Source organism: Photinus pyralis, unplaced genomic scaffold, assembly GCF_008802855.1.
Source record: "Photinus pyralis isolate 1611_PpyrPB1 unplaced genomic scaffold, Ppyr1.3 Ppyr1.4_LG2, whole genome shotgun sequence".
Taxonomy (NCBI): domain Eukaryota; kingdom Metazoa; phylum Arthropoda; class Insecta; order Coleoptera; family Lampyridae; genus Photinus; species Photinus pyralis.
This window is the reverse complement of record NW_022170403.1, coordinates 50,422,413-50,443,963: the sequence shown is the minus strand read 5'-3', so window position 1 is coordinate 50,443,963 and position 21,551 is coordinate 50,422,413. Positions and strand designations below refer to the sequence as shown.

The window sequence follows — 21,551 nt, the reverse complement described above, 5'->3', positions numbered from 1 at the left end:
ATTATATTGCATTAACCTGCATTACGTAGAATTATGCGTAATGCCGCATTACTGGTACAAATTTGTGGCTAGTGGATGGCCCCTTGATGTAGGCATAAACATACCAATTTCGGGAAAAACTTTTAGTCTTCAAGTGGAACAGGCTTTTTACATATAGGGGGGTTGACGAGGGGGTTGAACCTCCCTTCTGGAAGTAAAATTTTGACTTTCTTAGTGAACTTGATCTTTTTTAGTTTGATTTGTGGTTAATAGACAATAAGTATTCCAACGTGATATTAACACATATATCTTGATACATAAAAGAAATCATCGAACAAATCTCAATCCAGAATCCACGTTGCTTAAAATTTTCTCCTTATTCTCATTTGGATTAATTTTTTTACCTCTAACTTTTTGTCAAACTTTTTAGTTCGTGGTCACTTTTTCTCTTACCTACTTCCATTTGTTTATAATAATGAAGAATTCCAAACTACCCCTTATACACCATGCTTGTTATATAACATTGCAAAATGAAAAATGCATTTGCAGACTGCCGCGGTTGAAAGTCAAACAGCAATCAAAACGGGAAAACTCCAAGACATCAGCCCGCAAGAAGTGCTGGATTGTTCCCAAGTCGAGCCGTACGAAAACTACGGTTGTGATGGAGGCTCATTAGAACCAGCTTATGATTATATTAAAAGTAAAGGTGTGGTATCTGATCAATCCTACCCCTACACGGCGACAACTGGCGAGAAATGCAACGCGAGCCCCGACCAGGTCTCCGCCAATATCAAATGTAAGCGTTATTGTAAGTGTAAGTAATGGAAACGTGGAATTGTCTTTTCAGCATATGTTACCATCCAAGAAGGAGACGAAGAGGCTTTAAAAGAAGCTCTTTCTAATATAGGTCCTATCGCTGTTGGTATGGACGCCTCCTCTGAAAATTGGCAATTTTATGGCGGCGGCATATACTACGAGCCGGATTGTAAGTCGGCCATCGAGAACTTAAATCATGCTGTAACATTGGTCGGATATGGGGAGGAAAACGGGATGAAGTACTGGATTGTGAAAAATTCATATGGCACCAGTTGGGGAGAAAATGGTTACGCGAAAATCGCTAGAAACGAGACTAACCACTGCGGAATTGCGAGCTACGCAGTCTACCCCCTATTTTAAACATATAATGTAACAATTAGTTTGAGGGTGCAAATAAGATATTAGCGAGGATATTAGTCATTCATTTTTATATTTTTATTAACTACACTTTTAATCTGATTTATTTTAATAATGAATTGAATAAATAATGTCACAAAAAACGGTCCTCTTTTAATTACTATTGTGGCACTACTGTTGGTACAGGCGCTTCATCCCATGAGCTAGGACCACGTCTCCATGATGATGCCAATGCGCAAAATGTTACCCCCCCCCCCCTCTTCGCAAATGGATACTAAAGACACCAACATGCTGCTAACTAGCATCGCTCAATTGTTAGTTTTTTTGTCTAATTAGCAGCATTTAAAAGCTCTCGCACTGTTCTCTATAACTCATCTCACTTTCTCCATATCGTATGGCCATTTGCTGCACAGGGAGATTTAAAATGTGTTTTAGATTAATTATAGGTTAATATCCATGGTAATCATTCTGATTACTATCGTTGCAGTGGATAAACTATGATTAACTTTAAACCATGTGTCTGGCTAGTTACACTTGCAGGGGTTGAACACCCTGCGATCCAAAAATAAAATTTTCTACGGCACTGGTAAAAATTACTAATATCTACGGTCTGGACGCGCTTATCATTTTATACAAAAATACACAAATTTGTCAACTCGCGTAAATCGACCCCTTCAGGAATATAAAAATGAGTTCAAATGCACACTTCCTTACACGAAGTCCACAAGAACGATCGATTTCTATTTTTATACAACAAAAAAATTCAAAAGAACTTACTTCTATCGATGCGTTGAAATTTTCTCCAATTGTCAGTTGGATTTCTCCTTTGGAAGTCAGTAACACTTTGGAAAATTGGATGGATCTTAAGCATTACGATCGAACCTCCGGTATTACCAGTTAGATTGGTTAAAATTAATTCAAATTTTCATTTTAATAATAAAATACCGAACATTCTTCTAACTGGATTATCTACTATTGTATAAACTACGTCCGCTAGGCGTTAGTTTGGTTTCAGCACCTTCAATAAGGTTGGGCCACCCTGTATGTTAAATGTTAAATGCCTCAATTTTTTTAAGTTTAAATCTAGTGGGTTTTTTACGAATAAACATAATAATAATAATGATAATAATAATTTATTTTCATGCTAGTGTACATAAAGTACTTACATATCGTCATCAATAAATAAATATAGCAACGGTGGCCAAAGTGCGGCTCTTTTAAGTTTGTACTGCGGCTCACTCACAAAACAATTGGAACCCGCCATTGCTTTTCTATGAAATCCATTAGAAGTTGGTGTACCTAATTAACAAAAGTTTTCTCTTTCAAAAAAACATATTAAAAGAAACAGAGCTCGTGGATCTGGAGTTAATAATAAGTAGTCCATGTAATGTGTGGATCAGGTTATGATGTTGAAGCATTGTACTCGACTATAAATTGTGTTAAAACGGTCGCAATTACCAAATCAGCACCTGAAAGTGCTATTCCAACCTAACCACAAAGAAAGATAAATAAATAATTTGTTAAACCCTAGACCCCTCCCCGCCCTCTCGCCAATGATGGGAAGTGTGGCTCTCGCAAATTTCATACAAAAAGAAATGGCCGAGGAAATGGGTCTTGTAAAAAGTTTGGCCACCCCTGAAATATAGTATCATTGCCAGTCTAAAAAGCTTATAAATATACAGATAACAAGTGGTGTATACGTTACAAACATCACAAAAAAGTACTCCATTGCCAAACAAAACTAATCGTGGACACATCTTTGATTAAAGTCACATTTAAAAAAATCTACAGCACTGAAACAACATTGATGAATTAAAATGCGTTTCCTTTTATTTCTAAAAATGTGCGGTTCTAAGTCTCTAAGCCTTATCGGTATGCAGTTAAGAAACATTTGGGACATAAAGTGTGATCGTTTCGTTTGAATTTGTATTGCAGTATTTGTTTTTTAAAAACGTGTTACCCGTTATCAGAAAGAGTTGGTACGTGTGTGAGTTGACCAATCAACTTGTTGCATGGTGATATAAGGATGTCTTTTCATTAAAAATTAAGTGTACTATCGTCCGAAAAGCCACCAAATTTTGTCATTAAATTCAGTGTCATCAAGAACTGAAGTTCCTTATTTACTTACTGCTGTCGAACGTTTATGTGTGGGGTAATAAATTTGTGTTTTTATCATTTAAACTGTGTGTTTAATCGAACCCAAAGTGCGATCCAGATACAGTTTTCATGTCAGATTTTTCTATTCGTGCCTAAGAACTATGTAAAAGTGAACATGTGTGTAGTTAGTTCTTTGGATTTTTCAAAAGTTGATCGAGATCACTGTGTCTCCAAAATTTAACGAAATCAAACCATCCATCTGTTTTGGTTAGAAATTAATTTAGTACGATTAGTTTATCATGAAAAAATTAAAAACGAAAATGAAAAATTTCTTTTCAAATTAAGTAAAACGCATTATAATGCATTTAGACGTTTTCGCAACAAAACTGGTGCACTGACATTTCTTAGTTAGAATTAACGTCATAAATAAATATGTATCAACTGTAGTTTATTAAATGACTGTTATATTACTTAGCAAAGGGGAATTAATTTCATTAAAAATGTTTTAATCAATTTTTATGTAAAGTAATGCTCGAGGTAATGCTATTGAACTATGAAGCTCATGGTCGTCAGCAAGGTCTTAGATGATGGCGCTTCTCTATAAGAAATAGAAAACGTAATTCACCACTGATCGTTCTAATGGCAAAACGTCGTTATTGTTTATAAAAGTTTAAAAAAAAGCAGAACCCCATGATAAAAAAAAATAAAATAAAAATAAAATAAAAAAAAAAGCAGACCCCATTATCTAAATTTATACTCGACGATATCTTAACTTAGATTATACACAATTAATCTCGACGTTTATTTTACATAATAGTCTCCATTTGTAAACGGCAATTACTTGGAATTTCTGGCAAACTCATCAGTATTAATAACTTATTTTCGAGGCTTATATTTTATTGAGCCCTTGATGGTCATCACTAGAAATATTTGTAAGTTAATTAACAATGCTAATATATGATTAACATAATTGTATAGGTAGTACGATTTATTTAATGGGTCCTCAAAATATTTCAAATGGTAAAAATATGCCTACACCGGACCAAAATACAAAACAGGTTACAAGAAGCGAAACAAAAAACAAGTTGCCGTGAGTCAGTATCTTGGTTGTTGACATTTTCTATAATTAAGTAACTATTAACGATTAATTAATTTAGTGGGTTGTGACATTTGTACGTAAAAAATGTTTTATCAGTGGTATACGAGAAAACATTGAAAATAAGGAATAAATAACCGATAATGGGAGGGGGACTTCGATCTTAAAAGAATATCGAGTTAAACTACGAAACAGTCAAAATAAGTGAACCATGAAGGTAAGAAGTATAATTTTTTATAGCGCAACATTTATCACATTTTGTGATAAGTGTAGCGAAGGGCAGAACAGAAATCTCTTTTTTTAATACCACGATCTGTGGCTTACCTACTGTTCGTTTTTGCTTAAATGCATTTAAAAATCGTAACGAAATTCTGTATCTATCTACTAGCTCGCCATTGTATTGCTGCTAGCGGGAGTTTTCCTGGTACATCGGGCCGAATCACAATTATTGCCATTACCAAAACCGCTTGAAACTGTCGTGAAAATCGCAGCAAAACCGCTAACATTCACAGTAAAGTTGCTTACAGAGCAATTCAATAACTTCAAGGTATAATCAATCCCTAACTACACGCTTCCAGGATTTCATTTTTGAAATTACAGAGCAAATTTGGCAAAAAGTATGCCACTCCAGAAGAAGAAAAGAAGAGATTAGAGATTTTCTCCGTCAATTACGAAAAAATCAATCAACTCACGCAAATAGCAAACTTGCCATTTTTGGCGAAAGTGAATCAGTTTTGCGATTTAATATCAGCAGAATTCAATAAGCTTCTAAACGGTTTGAAAATTAAAGCGTATTTCCGAGTGAATCGTCCTGTAAAGAAGTACGTCCCTAAAAATGAACCTGTAGTAGATCAATTTGATTGGAGGGACAAGGGTGTTGTTACTTCGGTTAAAAACCAAGGCGAATGCGCTTCGTGTTATGCATTCGCATCGGTAAGTAGTTGAAAGTTTGAACCAAACTAGAATGATACAGGAAAATATTTCAGGCCGCTGCTGTCGAAAGTCACATTGCTATTAAAACAAAAAAACTTCAAGACATCAGTCCACAAGAAGTACTAGATTGTTCGCTGGTGGAACCCTATGAGAACTACGGTTGTGACGGTGGTTCATTGGAGCCAGCCTATGACTATATTAAGGACAAAGGACTTGTCACTGACGTGTCCTACCCCTACACTGCAGAAACTGGAGATAAATGTCAAGCAAAAACAGAAAATGTGGCGGCCAACATTCAATGTAAGAGTTGTACTAAGTATAAGAAACAATATTTTACAAATTGCTTTTTAGCGTACGTTACGATCGAAGAAGGAGACGAAAATGCGTTAAAAGAGGCATTGCATAATATCGGCCCGATTGCTGTCGGTATGGATGCTTCCTCTGAAAACTGGCAATTTTATGGTGGTGGAATATACTACGAAAAGGATTGCAAATCGTCCATCGAATATTTAAATCACGCCGTGTTGTTGGTCGGATATGGCGAGGAAAAGGGGCAGAAATATTGGATTGTGAAAAATTCTTACGGTGACGAATGGGGAGAAAAGGGTTACGCAAGAATTTCCAGAAACGAAACCAACCACTGTGGAATTGCTAGTTATGCAGTTTATCCAGAAATGTAATTTTTTACATCTTTTAAAAAATAATATACCTAACTTTACAATTCTTCTGTTTTACTTTATTTACTTAAGACTTTAATCTAACGCTTTCTATCTACTATTTACGTGTCTTAAAAAATTATATTGCATCAATTTGTGTTTTATTCATAGTTTGTTCATTCATTTGCGTGCAAAAAAAACCGCACCGATATGCCCAACTGTTCAACATCTCCGAATATTTTCAAAAATAACTAAAAACTTTCAACCAATCCATTACATAAAAGGCTACCATGATAACATAGATGAAATTCATTTATAGATTTCACCGCTATGCTATGAAATCACACTGAAACACAACGGCATGTTGGGTTGCCTGCCTACATGCAATTTAAGTGGTTTTCCCCGAATCTATTCATTGTCTATAATTAAATATTCAATGGTTAAGGACTAATTTAATTTCAGTTCAATACTTTTGGACATTGAATGCAAAAGCGTCTGCATTTGATTAAAAACTTACGAGTAAAAAATTTCGAGTTAAAATCCAAACAATAGCAATGGCAACACCGCATTATTACCTAACATGGCTAACATAACCAAACTGGGTTACGTTTAAAAAACAAAAGCTAACTTACCACAACGCCACCTTCGCTCAAGCTGTGTCGATGAGGATTAGTAGACAATCTTAAAAATTCTTCCCTTAGAGCCGTTCTTCTTTTCATACGATCCAGCAATTCCTTCTTTTCTGTTGGAGAAACATCATATTGCTCGGCCATGTTGCTACTGACTACGAGTTAAAAACAACTTTACGTACGTACCAGTTGCACTGTAGTTCCACAGCTCCGCCGCTAAATCTTTCTCTGCCATGACGTGAAGATGTTTATATGGACGGAATTTTATAAATACGATTTACAGCGCTGCCCGTTCCTACAAAAAGACGTACTTTTCATGGAAACTAAAAACTGTACAATAATAATTGTATGTAGACGAAACTACAAAAATACCACGTTTTCTAACTTCAAATCAAAATTGACAGCTATAAGATCAAACTTATTGGGTGACTTTTCTAATCGCATAGGATGATCTGATTTAAACGAATTTCCAAGAGTTAATTGATTCTATGCGACATTTAAATTCGAACACATCGTGGAAGTCTTTTCATTCCACAATGATCCGTTAGGACACCCGTCAAAGTCAAAAGATTATATCGTTCCTACCAAATTTTGAAGTTTTAGCAGCTTTAGCTCATTTAGATGGATGCAGTGATGGTACCTTTAATATACCGGTTGTAGTCCTGTACGTTATGCGGCACGCGATTTTGGTTATCGATGCCCTTCCAGTTACAGATACTTATACAGTTTAACTTTAATGACAGTCATAAATGCTCCATGTCGGTCATTCTAATTTTATTGAGCTGATTGATTTAACGGAATTAAGTAGATTTTGGTATGGTTACAATAATGCTGTCACAATTTTGTCCAGCAATAAAATTCTTTGCCTTAGTTTCCAAGATAATTTCTACCAATCCGATGTATTTGGTCGAAACGTGGCGGATCTCCAAACTATCAATAAAAAATAACACCACCGTATGACCACACTGTCTCTAGGTACATGTAGAGTCACTGTAGTCCTGATCATCGGTTCTTTGTAAAACTAAGGTAGGTATATATGTAAAACGGGCTTTAAGGAGCCATCCGCATAGTAGACGGTTCTGACCAATTTTGGAAACCTTTGCCTTACACCACTTAAGTAAGTATCTCTTGTTAGTAACGGGTTATTCAACAACTGGTTCTTTTTTCTATACGTATTTTTTTGGCAAATCAAGCACCACTACTATCAAACTCAACCGACGTGTCTACTCAGTATTGTTTGCCATTTAATCATGGAAAACCTTAGTTACATTTCAACAACAAATTGTTCAAATTTATTATGAAAATCAGCGTTCTGTAAAGAATGTTTTTCGTCAATAAACAAAATTGTAGTATTGCGCTGCAGAGCAGCCCGAAGAGTTTGAAGTGCTACCGTTATACTTAGCGAAAACAACGTGCTGATGTATGGTTTACGGGCTGGTGGAATCATCGGTCCGTATTTTTTCAAAAATGATGATGGCCGGAACGTAACTGTGAATGGTGCTCGCTATCGAGCCATGGTATCAGACTTTTTGCTATACCTGAAATTCAAGCCCGTGATCTCCACAACATTTGGTTTCAACAAGACGGTGCATCTTGCCATTACACAGCTCGTGAAACAATGAATATTTTGAGAGGTCATTTCGAAGAGCAGCTGATTTCACGTTTTGGACGGGTGAGTGGCCACCTTATAGATAGTGCGCGCGATATTAGGTACGCCAATGGACTTTTTCCTTTGGGGCTACGTCAAATCAAAAGTCTTTGCCATAAACCGACAACGATTGAAGCATTGGAAGCAAACACTGTGCGTATTATTCGTGAGATTCCGGTCGAAATGCTTGAAGGAGTGATAGAAAATTGAGCTCAAACTCTCAAAGAATGGGCCATCAACAACGTAGCTAATTTAAATTAATCGCAAAAAATGTTCTTTCAATTGATAATACAGATTTCATCATTGTATTCAAATTGAATGTGTTTTATGTACTTTTTAAAAAAGGACCAGTTGTTGAATAACTCTTTATAAGGTAAGTATTTTTTTTATAGTATATTATGTACCTATACAGGGTGGTGCCTAGCGCGACGCAGCATAGGAATTTCAATGGTAATTTCTTTATAGTCAATTACTTACTATAAACCCTATTATTTTACAGCAAAAGTCTAAATGCGTTTTTTTCGGAGAAAAAAATACTGCATCTGTTCATACTATTACTCATAATTTTCCGTTTTTCAAACCGTAGAAATCGACAATAGTATATTGAAAGACAAGTGTTACAATGCGGCCTATTGTAATACCACTATCTTGTGGCACGAGTGGCGTAGCGAAGCGGAGCCACGAGTGTCCACAAGATAGGAGTATTACAATAAAGCATTGTAACACGTGTTTTTCATACTATTTTTTCTATTTCGGGGCTTTAATTTAATTAAAAAGTAATTATGAAAAACTACAGGAAACTTTAGAATTAATATGTCTTAAGTTGGCAACACCATTTACGTTGACAAATTTTAAGTTGGCAGCGTAGATAAACACAACACTGACATTTGGAAACTTTAAATTCCGTGAATGTGTAATTTTTTATTCGTAGATAAATTTATTTATGGTGGATGTGTAAACTGCTGATTTGGAATGTATTAAGTTCTTCGTGTACCAAAAATCAAGGAAAACACATAAATTTTACGTAATTTGATTTCACATCTGATGATTTGACGTTGACGTCTTGGCGAACTGCCAACTTAGAGATGAAAAGTTACCAAAAACAATGTTACAATGGAACTCATTGAAACACTGTTTTTGCCGAAAACAGTTGCACAAAATTCTCATTGTGACACCGAAATAGAAAAAATAAAAAGGTTCATTTTACAATAAAAAATCAGATATGCCTTGGAATTACTTAAAAAAACAGCGATAACTTTTCATGATTTGCCTTTGTGACGTATATTAAATTTATACCTACTTGTTTATAAATTAGTTAATATAAATTGTTTATCATGTAGGTATTTAACTGAAAAGAAACAAGAAATGTTAAAGTTGTGCAATGAAGTTCAAAATGTCCGTCAAAACCATCAGGAAAACGACAATACATTCTACGTTTTGGCTGCAGTAGCGGAAAATCCGAATATTTAAGAACAATTCTTCCTCAAATCAATTTCTTTTTCTTCGATTATGTTCTCTGGTTCCGGAAGATGACAAACAAATAATTTCTGATGCAGATGCAGCATTACGTTCTCTTAAAAAAACACTACCCCATAGACGCTTTTTCTTGCATCGGTTAGTTAAAACAGAATTGAATATGAAAATCGTTCGACGTCAAAAAACGATAACTGAGATGCGATATGCGCTATTGTGGTTTGTTAAAAGATTCCAAAGCATCACTGATTTATAAAAATGTAATTTTTTATTTTGTGGATTTCTACCTTAGACCATATAGTACATGGACTGCTATTAGCCCTATGCTTTTAATACAAAATGAGTGGTCACAGATAGAGGGCACTAGTAGTCGTGGGTATGTGAATCTAAGGGTAAACTAAAGTCGTGTAAACACCACTCGTATCACGTAAAGAGTAGCTTTTATAGTAACCGCGTAGTACGGGAAGCTTTAAATACTCTTGATTATCTTCTATACGTCCACAAATAAGAATAGGTTTGCTTTTTTTGGCATATCTAGACGATTAATTAATTGACGTTTGTTAATTTATAGGTTAAGACAGTCTCAAATCGTGTCTAATCGGACAACTTCGGACAGACTCGTTTACCCTGAAACTCACATACCCAGGCGATGTCCTTGACCATATTTTAGTTACAATTAGCAGTCCATGTACTATATGGTCTGAGATTTCTACGGTTTTGAGAAACGGAAAATAAAGCTGGATTCACATGAATAAAGCTGGATTCACATGAATACGAAATCCGACGATACGGTCATCCGAAATGCTTATGATTGGTCAATAGATTGAAATGTCAAGCACATTTCAAATTATTGACCAATCATATAAGCATTTCGGATGACCGTATCGTCGGATTTCGTATTCATCTGAATCCAGCTTAAGTACGAAATCCGACGATACGGTCATCCGAAATGCTTATGATTGGTCAATAGTTTGAAATGTCAAGTACATTTCAAGTGCGCCAAAAGCGCAGTAGGTTTTGCTGCAAGTAGTGCAAGTTCATATCTCCTAGTACTCTTTGAGCTCATCATCGTCACGCGCAACACACAGCAATCGGTGAACAAGGTGGTTGGGGTTGAGTTCAACGCGACAGTGTCTTTGATCGTGGCCATTCTAGATGCTGTAACAAAGGTTGTTTCGTTTTAAGTGGACGTTACTCCCCGTGATTGATTTTATTGCTAGCAAACCAGGTGGAGAACTTCATCACAGTTAACTGTACCTATCATCACCTACTAGACAGCTAGACGAATAACAAAAATAAATCAAATTGGATGCTCGGTTCATTCGCTATGCCATTGAATTTATAGTTTTAAATTCAATGGCTATGCTTAAAATTAGAATATTCCAATAAGGGGCCAGTTTTTCCCAGATAGCGGATTTCCTCCAAAGATAGATTTTTTGGGGAATTTTGGAATTTAAATTAAGACATTGTCTGTAACATTTTTACCAATTTGTAGCTTGTTATTTCAAATGTCCGGGTTCAGCCAAATTTTTGTCTTATTTGCCTAATAATGCCCACCCTGTTTTAATTTTTTTAAAATGTACTTTGTCATTAATAGGGTATTTCTCGCTTTCACTAATAAGTGAATAATTGTGTACATTAAAAAAAATTTGTTGTCACCAGCACAGATACCACCCGTACATGCGCGATTCTCCCCAAAAGCTTTTCAGGTCTTCCTTTTATGTTTTAAGTATATGTGTACCAAATTTGGTTCCAATCGGTTCAGCCTTAAATGAGTTTGATACACTTGCGATTCTGCCCAAAAGCATTTCTATTTAGGTCTAAGAATATGTGCACCAAATTTGGTTCCCATCAGTTCAGCCAGAAATGAGAATACAAACACACCATCGAGATTTTGTTAGATTCGGATTCCTGGTACTTTGAAATGTGTATTTCCATCCAAAAAATTTGGGGGTCATTTTTTACCCAATGCAATGCAATACTTCCTTTACTAACTGTGGGTGGCAATGATAATTATTTATCAAGTAAATTACATACCGAGCTGGGAAGTGGTTCATTACCTACGCCAAGAGCTGAGGTATAAGCGCGAGGCATTGGATATGAACCACTGACCATCGAGGTTTGTATACTATTTTATCCACAATCTGTCTTAAATAGGTAGTATTCCACCAGTGTCACTGTAGCATTGAAATCTAGACAATAGACCACAACAAGAAGCAATGAATAACAACTTAAGGCAATTTAAATCCTTTCTACAACTAAAGATACGTATTTCTGTATGGAAGTCAAATTAGTAGCGATTTTTATTTATTTCTTTGTTTGTTAACCATTTTCACACAAATAATGAATATAACTTAATATAAATTCATGTAAAAAAGCTTTAATAAGAATAAAATTACTAAACTAATGAAAGCACATCAACAGTTTCGATATTTAGCCCAATCTCCATTTGGATTAGAATTTGGTAAAACCCAACCAACAGGAATATTAGACACACTCTCATCTTCTGCAGACAAGAATGTATCCCAACTTTTCCTGTAACAACATAAATTAATGTTAAACAAGAAACCGCATTCTGTTACCTAATTGCTATAAATGTATCCAAATCTTTTTCTGCCACAGCCAGATTAAAGTAAGAAGGTGCGAGAATAGTTTTTGGTCCAAAAAATGCGGACTCCCATTCGTGCATAATATTTCTCTCCTTAGCAATACGTGCGGAATTATTATCTTCGGTTGCAGTTTGCATCAGCATCACTTGTAAAGTTTTCTCCTCTTTACCGTACACTTCAAGAGCACTGTCCCATATTTTCGTTAGATGATTAGTTACTTTTTCAAAAGCATTGTGATCTTCCAAGGACACTTTCTCCCCACGTTGTTTAGCTGCGTGCTCTCTCACTTGCCGCAATTTAACTAAAGAGGCTATTAAAGATAGTGTTTTTCTGGCATCCGATTTTTTCTTCGTTACTTCCGCTAAAACACAATCTGCATCTTTTTTCATGAGTTCTTCCTAAAAGAATGTATTATTAGTCAGGATTTAAGGGTAAATATGTTTTAAGTACCATTTTCGCACGTTCCACTTCATCCTTCATGTTTTCCAGCCATCTGTCTACTTCTTTATGGGCTTTGTCGATTTCCTCTCGTTGTTTGGCAGAGTCAATAGATCGTTGTTGACGTCTTCTTCTCTGGCAATTACGCTTCTTCTTACGTTGTTCCACTGCCTTTAGTATTTTACTCATGGTTTCCTGGCTTTCAAATTGAAACATATGTTTTGAAAATTGTTCTTTTATCAGGCCAATTTCAGTCGTCTTTTTTGTCCACTCTGCAGACGACATCGTTGATGCATTTTTCTTTAAATACTCTTGCAAAGATTGAAGATTGTTTAATATTTGCACACAATTCCTTAGAGAGTTACGCACAGAGTGTATTTGAATGTTGTTAGTTTTGTATACGGTGGATCGTGTTGGTTTTATCTCGATTGTTGAATTTAAGTTGATTTGAATTTTACCAATTTTCGACAACCAAGTTTCTATCCATAATTCATCATCCGATTTTGTTTCTATCACGTTTGCTGGTAAAGATAAGTCGTACAACTGCAGGGAATTTGAGTCGTTGGAAGTTTGATGAATAGGTACGGTGTTATGGTAAGCGTAGCTTAATCGTGGATCCGATACTGAATATGAAGGGTAGTTATAGTTTTGTGTGTGCGTAAGCGAGTGGGAAGCTGAAAAAGTATTTGAATTGTTATAATAGTCCATTATAGTAACTAATTAGGGGTAATCAACAATCTTGATTTGGTAATTGTAACTTAGCGTCTTCAATAATTTTAACAGCAGTTTGATAATCTTCTAAGTCCTTCAAGTCAAGTTCGTTCTCAATGATGTTTTTTAATTCTTCGATTGCTTTGGCCAATTTACGTTGACAATCCGGTACCATCATCAGCGACTCTTGCAGTACCTCTTCTTGTTTTCTTATATCGTATTCGTCTTTTCCTTCTTGTTTAAACTTTTCGATTCTAGCGCGTTGTTGTTCAGCTTCTTCCTCGTAAACTACTTTTTCTTTAGCTAATCGTCTCACAACACCTGTCTTAATTTTTAACGTTTTTAAACGTGGGTCGGCCATTACAGATTAAAAAACATACGTACGATTTACGAAAACACAAACCCCACCAACTTGTCTAATTTAACTTTGAAAATCTATTAAGTATAATAATTTACAAGAAGAACAGCAACAAATTAATCAATAAACAAATTACTGAAAGAAGTAAAAAATTGGAATGAATCATAGATATGTAACAGCGTTGCCAAATCTTACACATTTCTGTCCATGCAAAAATCTTCGTTAATTATTTGACCAACTGAACGTCAGTTTGACATGTCGGGGTGAATACATTGTATATTCGAAAGCTGCCAATGATTGATCAAATCTTTAATTTGGTATTAAAAAATCGTCCAGATTTTGTACTTTTCAAAAAGTACTTTTCAACATTAACGGCCGGTTTCACACAGCATACGTTGTCTGGCCAGTTTGGAAAACAAAGGCATGTACTTAATTGGATGTTTTTTCAAAGAATTACATCATTCTTTGCAAAAACATCTAATCACTGTTAGCTGAAAACACAGGCCGTAATAGTGGTTTAGGAACAGATTTTAAATGCAATGGACTTCATGACGAGTACTATTTTCTAGCCAGGAGAGAATGGTTTAATATAGATTATAGAGCAAGATCTCAGGACCGTCAGACGTTACTTATTTTTTAATGGACAATCGAGTAGTGTTACTGTGTACAGTGAACGTATACATATTCCCTGGCCTGGGCCGATGACCAATCCTCAGGCACCAGGTGCTACAGCTACAGGTACGTAAAAATTGTACTCACTTTACATACAGTCTGAGGACTGATTCTTACGCATGATGTAGTAGGGAATATTGTAAACAATTAGAAATTAATACTGCCAAATACCTTCTGTCGGCAGTATCCATTGCCAGACACTTTAAATATCGAAAGCGCGCTATACGTGTACTACGTACATAATAAATAATAAATAATAAATAATAAATAATAAATAATAAATAATAAATAATAATATCACCGATATCTTTTTTAAGAGATCCGTGCATAATATGCATTCTCAATCGTTTTCTTGCTCTATAGGTATTGTAGCCGTTACGCCTTTGGCCACTGAACTCAGTTAGATCAGTGGAATGCACCCATTATAAGTTGCAACTCAGCCAGATATATGAACTCAGCCTACAAGCGTCAGGGTCGTCGTTTTCATGTGAAGCTAACCTTAAATTGTTGGTATTTATTTTCGTGTTCATAATAAAGATAATATTACTCTGACATCGTGTCGTTGTTTTAATTTAATGGCTGGAATCGATATAATAATAGAAGAGAAAAAGGAAGATTCTGTTGATCGACAGAAAGTAATAATTCCGTAATCTGTTTCAATTTTTTTTACTATGTGTTGTAGGTATGCCCTTTTCTGCTTCGTGTGTTCGTCTCTACCACGGGACATCACCATAAAATGTCCGAATATAACAAGGGGAACGTGCCGCAGAATGAGCTACAAATTTATACATGGAAAGATGCTACATTAAATGAATTGGCACTTTTAGTTAAGGAAGTCAATCCAGAAGCTAGACGTAAAGGAACAAAATTTTCCTTTGCACTCGTGTATCCTGATATTCGTACACCGATGTACCGTATGCGAGAAATTGGCAGCACAATGGCTGGGCAAAAAGGGCCTGATGATTTGAAAACATTGTTGCAAGCTAGACTATCTGTTGGGGATTATATGGATATTGCAATCACACCAGCTGATTCATGGAATGCAAATGCAAGAAAAAACTATTCCCAGTCGTACACTAATCATAGACAAAGACAATATTGAGTATTAGATATTCATTAAGTTGCATTCTCATAAACTGTAATTTCTGAAATTATAAAGCTAAGTTTAAGCAAAATTTCAAATTATTTATTTATTACATTTACTACAAAACCAAACTTTAAAAAGGCACCTGAACAGTAAATCAATGGGAAAATAGCTGACACACCTTCAGGTGGCGTCTCAAAAGTAGAGGGTAGTCTACAGTCATCTTCATTATGAAGTCTGGCAATCGCCAACGTTCTTATTTTGGAAATGCTGAACGCTTAACCAACTTGTATCTACACTGTGATTCAAGTGAAACCCTTACCTACACAAAATTTAAATTCAATGGTACAACCTATTAACAAATTCGTTTGCTTCCCTCAAAAACAAAAAGCAGAGGTGAAATAAATTATTTGCAAAAATTAACAGGTTTTCTTGTACTGCTGGTTGTCTCATCGGTCCAAAATTGTTGTAATTAGACAATAAGTAAACATGAACCATCAAGAGTTTCAACGCAAGTTGAATCTCGCCAAAGACATGCCTTATGGATCTGAATCTTGTTATCAGAATTTCGTCACAACACGCCAGATTCTGAAGGGCGCACATTGGATGTTTACGGAATTGAAAGGAGCCGTCCATCTGCGCCCGTATCAGCTAGGGAAAATGAAAACAAAATTCAAAAATTAATAGGTGTCTTCTCCAATCGGCAAGTAATAATACGCCTGTAAAAATTTACGCAATTTGTCCCAGTAGATTTTGAGTTATCGTGGTAACAAGCTTTTTTCTGAGATGAAAACAATACCCACCCATAGATGGGTGCGGAAAAGTAAAATGAAACCTGTATCAAAATATACCGTTAGAGGGTTTCATGATCGATTAGGTTAATTGCCATAAATTTCCCAAATTTTGAGAACTTCCTATAACGGTGACATCTTATTAGGCTAGGCGCGCACTTGCGATTTTCTGTCATACGATTGTAGTCGCAAAAATAAATCGGGGAACTTATAATACGATTGCACGCACATGCGACGGAAAAACAATACGCCATTCAATAAATGTCGATTTAGGCATTTGCCATTTTCGAATCATCTCCAAAAACTTTTCGGCTGTCGAGACCATTCAAGAGAACATCTGTTTCAAATTTCAATCAAATCCGTCGGGTAGTTTCGACTGCAACCTAGTTTGCAAGAATCATAGGGCATCGAGTACGGCATGCACATACATACCTACAGACATTTTTTAAAAACACTTTTTTAGATTCCTGGGACGTTGAAACGTCGACCTCTCACAATAGAAACTATGAAATTCAATCAGTCCATTCTTCTAGTTTTCAGGGCCACATTATTTAATTTCGCGCGTTTAAAACTTGGTGCTATTGTTCGTATTTACCATTTCTAATAGTTTCTAAGTCATAAGTTATACCTTAATTGTAACTGAGGGTCGTCAATAACTTTAATTCGCGCATTTAAACCTCTCTTGCACCCCCAACAACTGTGTCTGTGTCCATGATAAAGATTTTTATCATAGAAGATATGATGATGGTAAATTTAGAAAAAAAGATGCGCAGTTAAAGAGTTATTATCATGGTTTAAACAAAACCCGAAAATTCCAATTACTTCCGATGATATGCCCGAAAAACAGAAATTTCTCAATTTCGTGTTTATTTTTTCTGGCGTTATTAGAACAGATACAAAAAAAACACTTTCTCATTGCCATTTTTTGAGCTCTACAAGACATCGTTAAAACTACAATACGACGTTTCGTTTCGAAGAAATCATCAACTTTATTTTTTTATATGGCCCATAAAAATAGTACATACTGTATTGAGTAGCTTTTTTTTTATTATGAATAATAGAATGATGTAAGTCACTAAATAACTAACGTTGGAACTGTTCGTTACTACAACAGAATGGTGCACCCGCACACAAAGCCGTATAACTATCGGCATTGTTTCAAGTTGTAATGATGTGAAATTTAATAACATTACTTCTTAATTGGACTCATGTAGGTATCCGGACTTAATCTAAATTTCTAGCAGGAGAGGGCGGTAGTTTCGGAGACGTCATGTTTGTTGACATTCCCACTACACTCTCACACCCAAGGACTATATACTAATATAAACAAAGCCGAAAAACAATAGCGACCTTTCTTACATCGTGAAGAGTATATCTATCAATGTTGAAAGCGATCGGACGTTTAACACAAAGTTATCGTGCACACGGACAAACCGGCGGACAGACAGACAGACGGGCGGACAGACAGCAATACAAAATTATAAACGATCTCGAGGATTAGCTATCGAGATACAACTCCCTGTGTTCCGGGACGTAGGCAACCAAACATACACAGATTGTCTTGGCCAAAGAGTACACTATGGGTACTCTTTGGTCTTGGCGAACAGGAGGTGGTTTGAAGGGAGGTTTTAGAGGTCCGTGGGTTACGAAGAGGCGAAGGGTAGCCTGTAACCGCTAGGTCCTACAAAGTATTTAAATAATGCTATCGGACAAATTTCCTGGAAAATGGAAAAAAGGGGATAGTTAGGGAAACGGCCGAACGAATTATCTTTATGCCCAAGAAGCGAATTTGGTGCATGTTGTGTTTAACTTAGGGACATTGTTAGCGTAATTTTCCCAAATGATGGGAAAAGGAAATTATTGTTGGCAATTTGTCCGTATGTCCACTCGCTCGTTTTTCAACATTTTGATGGAGAGTGGTACTGTGATGCGAGTAGTATTTTGGGTGGACTTACAATACTGTTAGGGAGCGAACGAGCGAAAATTTCCGCCCACTTGGGAAAAAGACTCCCTTACCTACAACATTGCTTTATATACTCATATTTCTAGGCTTAAGTTTAGTTCCGTAAGCGCAGTTGTATGCATGGCCTAATAAGAGTATATTAGGCCAGGGTTGTATGTAAGTCCGCACTAGTCATTGACAATTTTTTAATCAATGAGTTAGTGTAAGAAATACCTAGTGTAAGGTTCTAATAAAGGGAAAAGCGTGAAAAGCATTTCGTTCCTATTTCCAACCAACTCCCAACTAGGGCTTGCTGGTTTCAACAAATACCTAGACAAATACCTTCGATTAGGTAGCGCTAATTATATGAAGCGCCCTTAAAAGTGAGAAAACCAGTGTCGCAATATTAATCGTTGTCATAGATAATAATAGACTTTAAGCGCTAAACTCAGCTTAAACTTGTTTGTGCAATAATTATATTTCGAACATACCTACTAATAAGTTAAATAAATATAGCAAACGAGCTCCTGGGTATGGCTAAAGCTGTGCTCATTTTGAATGTCATGCAATTCGGTTCATAACGAACGGAGATGGCAAAAGGACGTTCCTTATTTTATGGCCTACATTGCCAATTCACGAACTCCGATCTACAAATTTGATAACGCCACCTACAACATTTCATCGTATTCGATCCATTCATTTTTGAGATATCGTGCTAACGGACGGACAGACGGACAGACGCCGCAAAATTATAAACTCGCTAGGAGCTCGTTAATAAAGGACTTTGAGAAAATGCGACTGTTACAACTTTTTAAAAGATTACGGGGGGGGGGGGTAAGTTAAAAAATAAAACGTTTCCGCTCTTGATGTCTGTCTGTCTGTCTCTTTTTTTAAATAATTTAAGGGGATGGTGGAATGTCTTAGGCCATGGTCTTACGAACCCTCCGCCTGAAGAGGAAAAATCTATGGCGGAGGTATAGTGTGGGACTTGCACCCACTAAACTACTTCCCCCTTCGCGGGTATCGCCAGGAGCATTCTTCCGCGAATGTACATTCATGTTTCTTCTTGATGGCCTTATGCGGTCCCCTCTGGCTTCCCTTTCTCTTGTCCCTATTATTTTGATAATCATCGTCGCTATGGTCTGCCAATTATACCTCGATTTTAACATTATATATTATTAATTAAAAAAAAGTTGGCCAATTTCGCTGAAATTTTGCAGGTGGATTTTTTTATCAAATTTGTAGATTCGAGTTCGTGAATTGACAATGCAGGCCAACAAATACGGAATGCTCTTTTGACATCTTTGTCAGTTGTAAACCGAATTGAATGAAATTCAAATTGAGCTTAGCTTTATCCATAAGACGCAATTCCGAAATTTGGGTCCAATCGATTCAAAATTCACAGTGCCCTATTGCCATCTCGGTCATTTATGAACCGAATTGAATGAAATTCAAAATGGGCATAGGTGGTCATATAATACGCAATTCCCAAATTGTCAATTGGTGTCATTCGATCAGAAACTAAAAATTATTTCATGTTTGTATTCTCGTTAAGGCATGAAATGTCCATAAGGGCTATTAAAATCGAAAAAACAAATTTGAATATTGCTCACAAGCGGCTTAAAGAATTTTATAAAGGATGGCGGTTATGCTCAAGATTGATTCTGATAATGCTCTGTAAAGTGATTTTTGCTCACGTGCAAGCTTCACAAATTTAAATCTTCAGCGTTTGACTGTATTGGATTAAGTAGTAGTACAGACAACGTTGTCTGTGGTAGTAGATAGTTATTATGGTTTTCAAATATGGATTAAGTATTAAATGCTGTTTACATGTCTGAATGCGATCATTGTGGACGGTAAAACGCTATAGTTAAAAGCCATAATTATGCGTTTGCACAATTAGACCGGGAGGCAGCGTACATAGTAACTAAACCATAAGCGACAAAAAATTCGACAATACACGCTGAAAGTACGTTGAAAACTAGTAATAAAATCACCAGTCTGCCAGTCGTAAGTGGCAGCATTAACTTGAGGGCGGCGCTGAAAAGTGATTCTTTTGGAGAACAACTAAATTACTAAACTATATAAGGGCCACGGAAAAGATTTATGTCCAGAAATGCCATTTTTCCCATGGTTTTCAAATACGCTATGGCAGACGATATCAAGTGCAGCGTTGAGGGCGATAGACGCCCTCCAATGTAGAGAAAAACACCCCTGAACTAAACCATGAGGGCCGTATAAAAATTATACATTAAAAAATTCCTCTTTTTGTCACTACTTAAAAATATATCCTGGCAGACGATATTAAGTGTAGCTTTAATAGTGGCAGACGTCTTAGAAGTTAAAAAATTGAGGTATAGTAAATCCCTGCGAGTGCGAGCGTGTGAGAGATAAGCGCGCGAGAGCATAACGAACAGAGATAGGGATAGATTTACGCACCGCTTGGAGTTACCAAACGAATTAAATGAGGGAAAATAATAAATTGTTTATTTCGCGTTAAGATTGTCGGTATTTCTTGAATTCTTTTCACACTGAGAAACAGAAAACCTGAAGAGAAAAGAAGATAGACCTTCAGCTCGTTCTAAACTTTCTTCTGACTCCAGTGCCGTTGTCTCTATGCAACATTGATGGATCGATGATTAAAATAGTCAAGTTTGTTTTGCTGAGACTTTTTCAGAAGTAGGTATGATTCTCCAAGTGCTCCTAGTCCATCGCCAGTTGTAGATGTTGTTTTAATCGATGGATTATTTTTTTTTGCATCTTTTTAAAGATCTCTGGTAAACCTTTGAGCGATTTTCTGAACACATCCTCGGCAAGATTTGTGCTGTGTCAGCGAGAGTTCATCTTCCTTTTGACAGATAGTTACCCCTTCCATGAAGGATGCAGAACATGATCGTTGGGATCAAAATCAGGAAAGATTACAATCCTACTCAATTTCTGTTTCCACTCACAAGCAGCCTGCAAATTTCATAAAACCACTTCGCAATGATAGCTCAAAGCCTCTTTTATAGATCACTTATACCGTTCATAGTCAAAAAAGACCTGTTGTGCTTTACTTGGAAGGAAAGTTGTATTTGCCACATATGAAGATAAGTGCTATAAATTTGTGACAAGGGAAGATGATGTGGTAAAAACTGAATTGTGCTGCAGCCACTAAGAGGCAGATTCTCGAATAATTTACCATCTTGGTAAACTACCAACAAGCAACGAAGTCATTATTAACGCTTCCGATATGGATATTGCTGTTATTGCTTTGGGAAAT

At 36.1% G+C, this 21,551-nt stretch overlaps 5 protein-coding genes across 5 annotated transcripts; 3 read left to right on the top strand and 2 right to left on the bottom strand.

The window, feature by feature from the left end:
* Nucleotides 1-499: 499 nt before the first annotated feature.
* On the top strand, nt 500-1,289 carry LOC116163713 (cathepsin L1-like). Its single transcript, XM_031477805.1, has 2 exons — nt 500-775; nt 827-1,289. Exons 1-2 carry the CDS (start codon nt 517-519, stop codon nt 1,153-1,155), a joined length of 588 nt encoding a protein of 195 aa, XP_031333665.1. The 5' UTR covers nt 500-516; the 3' UTR covers nt 1,156-1,289.
* A 3,114-nt stretch (nt 1,290-4,403) lies between these two features.
* On the top strand, nt 4,404-6,087 carry LOC116164690 (cathepsin L1-like). The gene is made up of 5 exons (XM_031478891.1): nt 4,404-4,562; nt 4,734-4,892; nt 4,946-5,278; nt 5,332-5,578; nt 5,630-6,087. Exons 1-5 carry the CDS (start codon nt 4,557-4,559, stop codon nt 5,956-5,958), a joined length of 1,074 nt encoding a protein of 357 aa, XP_031334751.1. The 5' UTR covers nt 4,404-4,556; the 3' UTR covers nt 5,959-6,087.
* A 479-nt stretch (nt 6,088-6,566) lies between these two features.
* On the bottom strand, nt 6,567-6,923 carry LOC116164691 (NADH dehydrogenase [ubiquinone] 1 beta subcomplex subunit 4; the record flags this gene model as incomplete). The annotated part of the gene is given in 1 exon segment (XM_031478892.1): nt 6,567-6,923. A coding segment is annotated over 1 exon segment (141 nt), but the record flags the coding sequence as incomplete, so codon positions are not given.
* A 5,125-nt stretch (nt 6,924-12,048) lies between these two features.
* Nucleotides 12,049-13,449, bottom strand: LOC116164267. Its single transcript, XM_031478412.1, has 3 exons — nt 12,744-13,449; nt 12,267-12,691; nt 12,049-12,219 (listed from the first exon to the last, which is right to left on the bottom strand). Exons 1-3 carry the CDS (start codon nt 13,437-13,439, stop codon nt 12,102-12,104), a joined length of 1,239 nt encoding a protein of 412 aa, XP_031334272.1. The 5' UTR covers nt 13,440-13,449; the 3' UTR covers nt 12,049-12,101.
* A 1,502-nt stretch (nt 13,450-14,951) lies between these two features.
* LOC116164154 (histone deacetylase complex subunit SAP18-like) lies at nt 14,952-15,641 on the top strand. The gene is made up of 2 exons (XM_031478291.1): nt 14,952-15,107; nt 15,155-15,641. The coding sequence occupies exons 1-2, from the start codon at nt 15,048-15,050 to the stop codon at nt 15,572-15,574; spliced, it is 480 nt and encodes a 159-aa protein (XP_031334151.1). The 5' UTR covers nt 14,952-15,047; the 3' UTR covers nt 15,575-15,641.
* Nucleotides 15,642-21,551: the final 5,910 nt, after the last annotated feature.

Coding starts and splice junctions, on each gene's coding strand:
- LOC116164267 (XM_031478412.1), bottom strand. CDS start 13,439: ATGGACTATTATAACAATTCAAATACTTTTTCAGCTTCCCACTCGCTT. Junction 12,692..12,743: donor AAGTGGAACGTGCGAAAATG/GTACTTAAAACA, acceptor ACATTCTTTTAG/GAAGAACTCATGAAAAAAGA. Junction 12,220..12,266: donor GATACATTTATAGCAATTAG/GTAACAGAATGC, acceptor ATGTTGTTACAG/GAAAAGTTGGGATACATTCT.
- LOC116164690 (XM_031478891.1), top strand. Junction 5,279..5,331: donor CGTGTTATGCATTCGCATCG/GTAAGTAGTTGA, acceptor AAAATATTTCAG/GCCGCTGCTGTCGAAAGTCA. Junction 5,579..5,629: donor TGTGGCGGCCAACATTCAAT/GTAAGAGTTGTA, acceptor ATTGCTTTTTAG/CGTACGTTACGATCGAAGAA.
- LOC116164154 (XM_031478291.1), top strand. CDS start 15,048: ATGGCTGGAATCGATATAATAATAGAAGAGAAAAAGGAAGATTCTGTT. Junction 15,108..15,154: donor ATTCTGTTGATCGACAGAAA/GTAATAATTCCG, acceptor TATGTGTTGTAG/GTATGCCCTTTTCTGCTTCG.
- LOC116163713 (XM_031477805.1), top strand. CDS start 517: ATGCATTTGCAGACTGCCGCGGTTGAAAGTCAAACAGCAATCAAAACG. Junction 776..826: donor GGTCTCCGCCAATATCAAAT/GTAAGCGTTATT, acceptor TTGTCTTTTCAG/CATATGTTACCATCCAAGAA.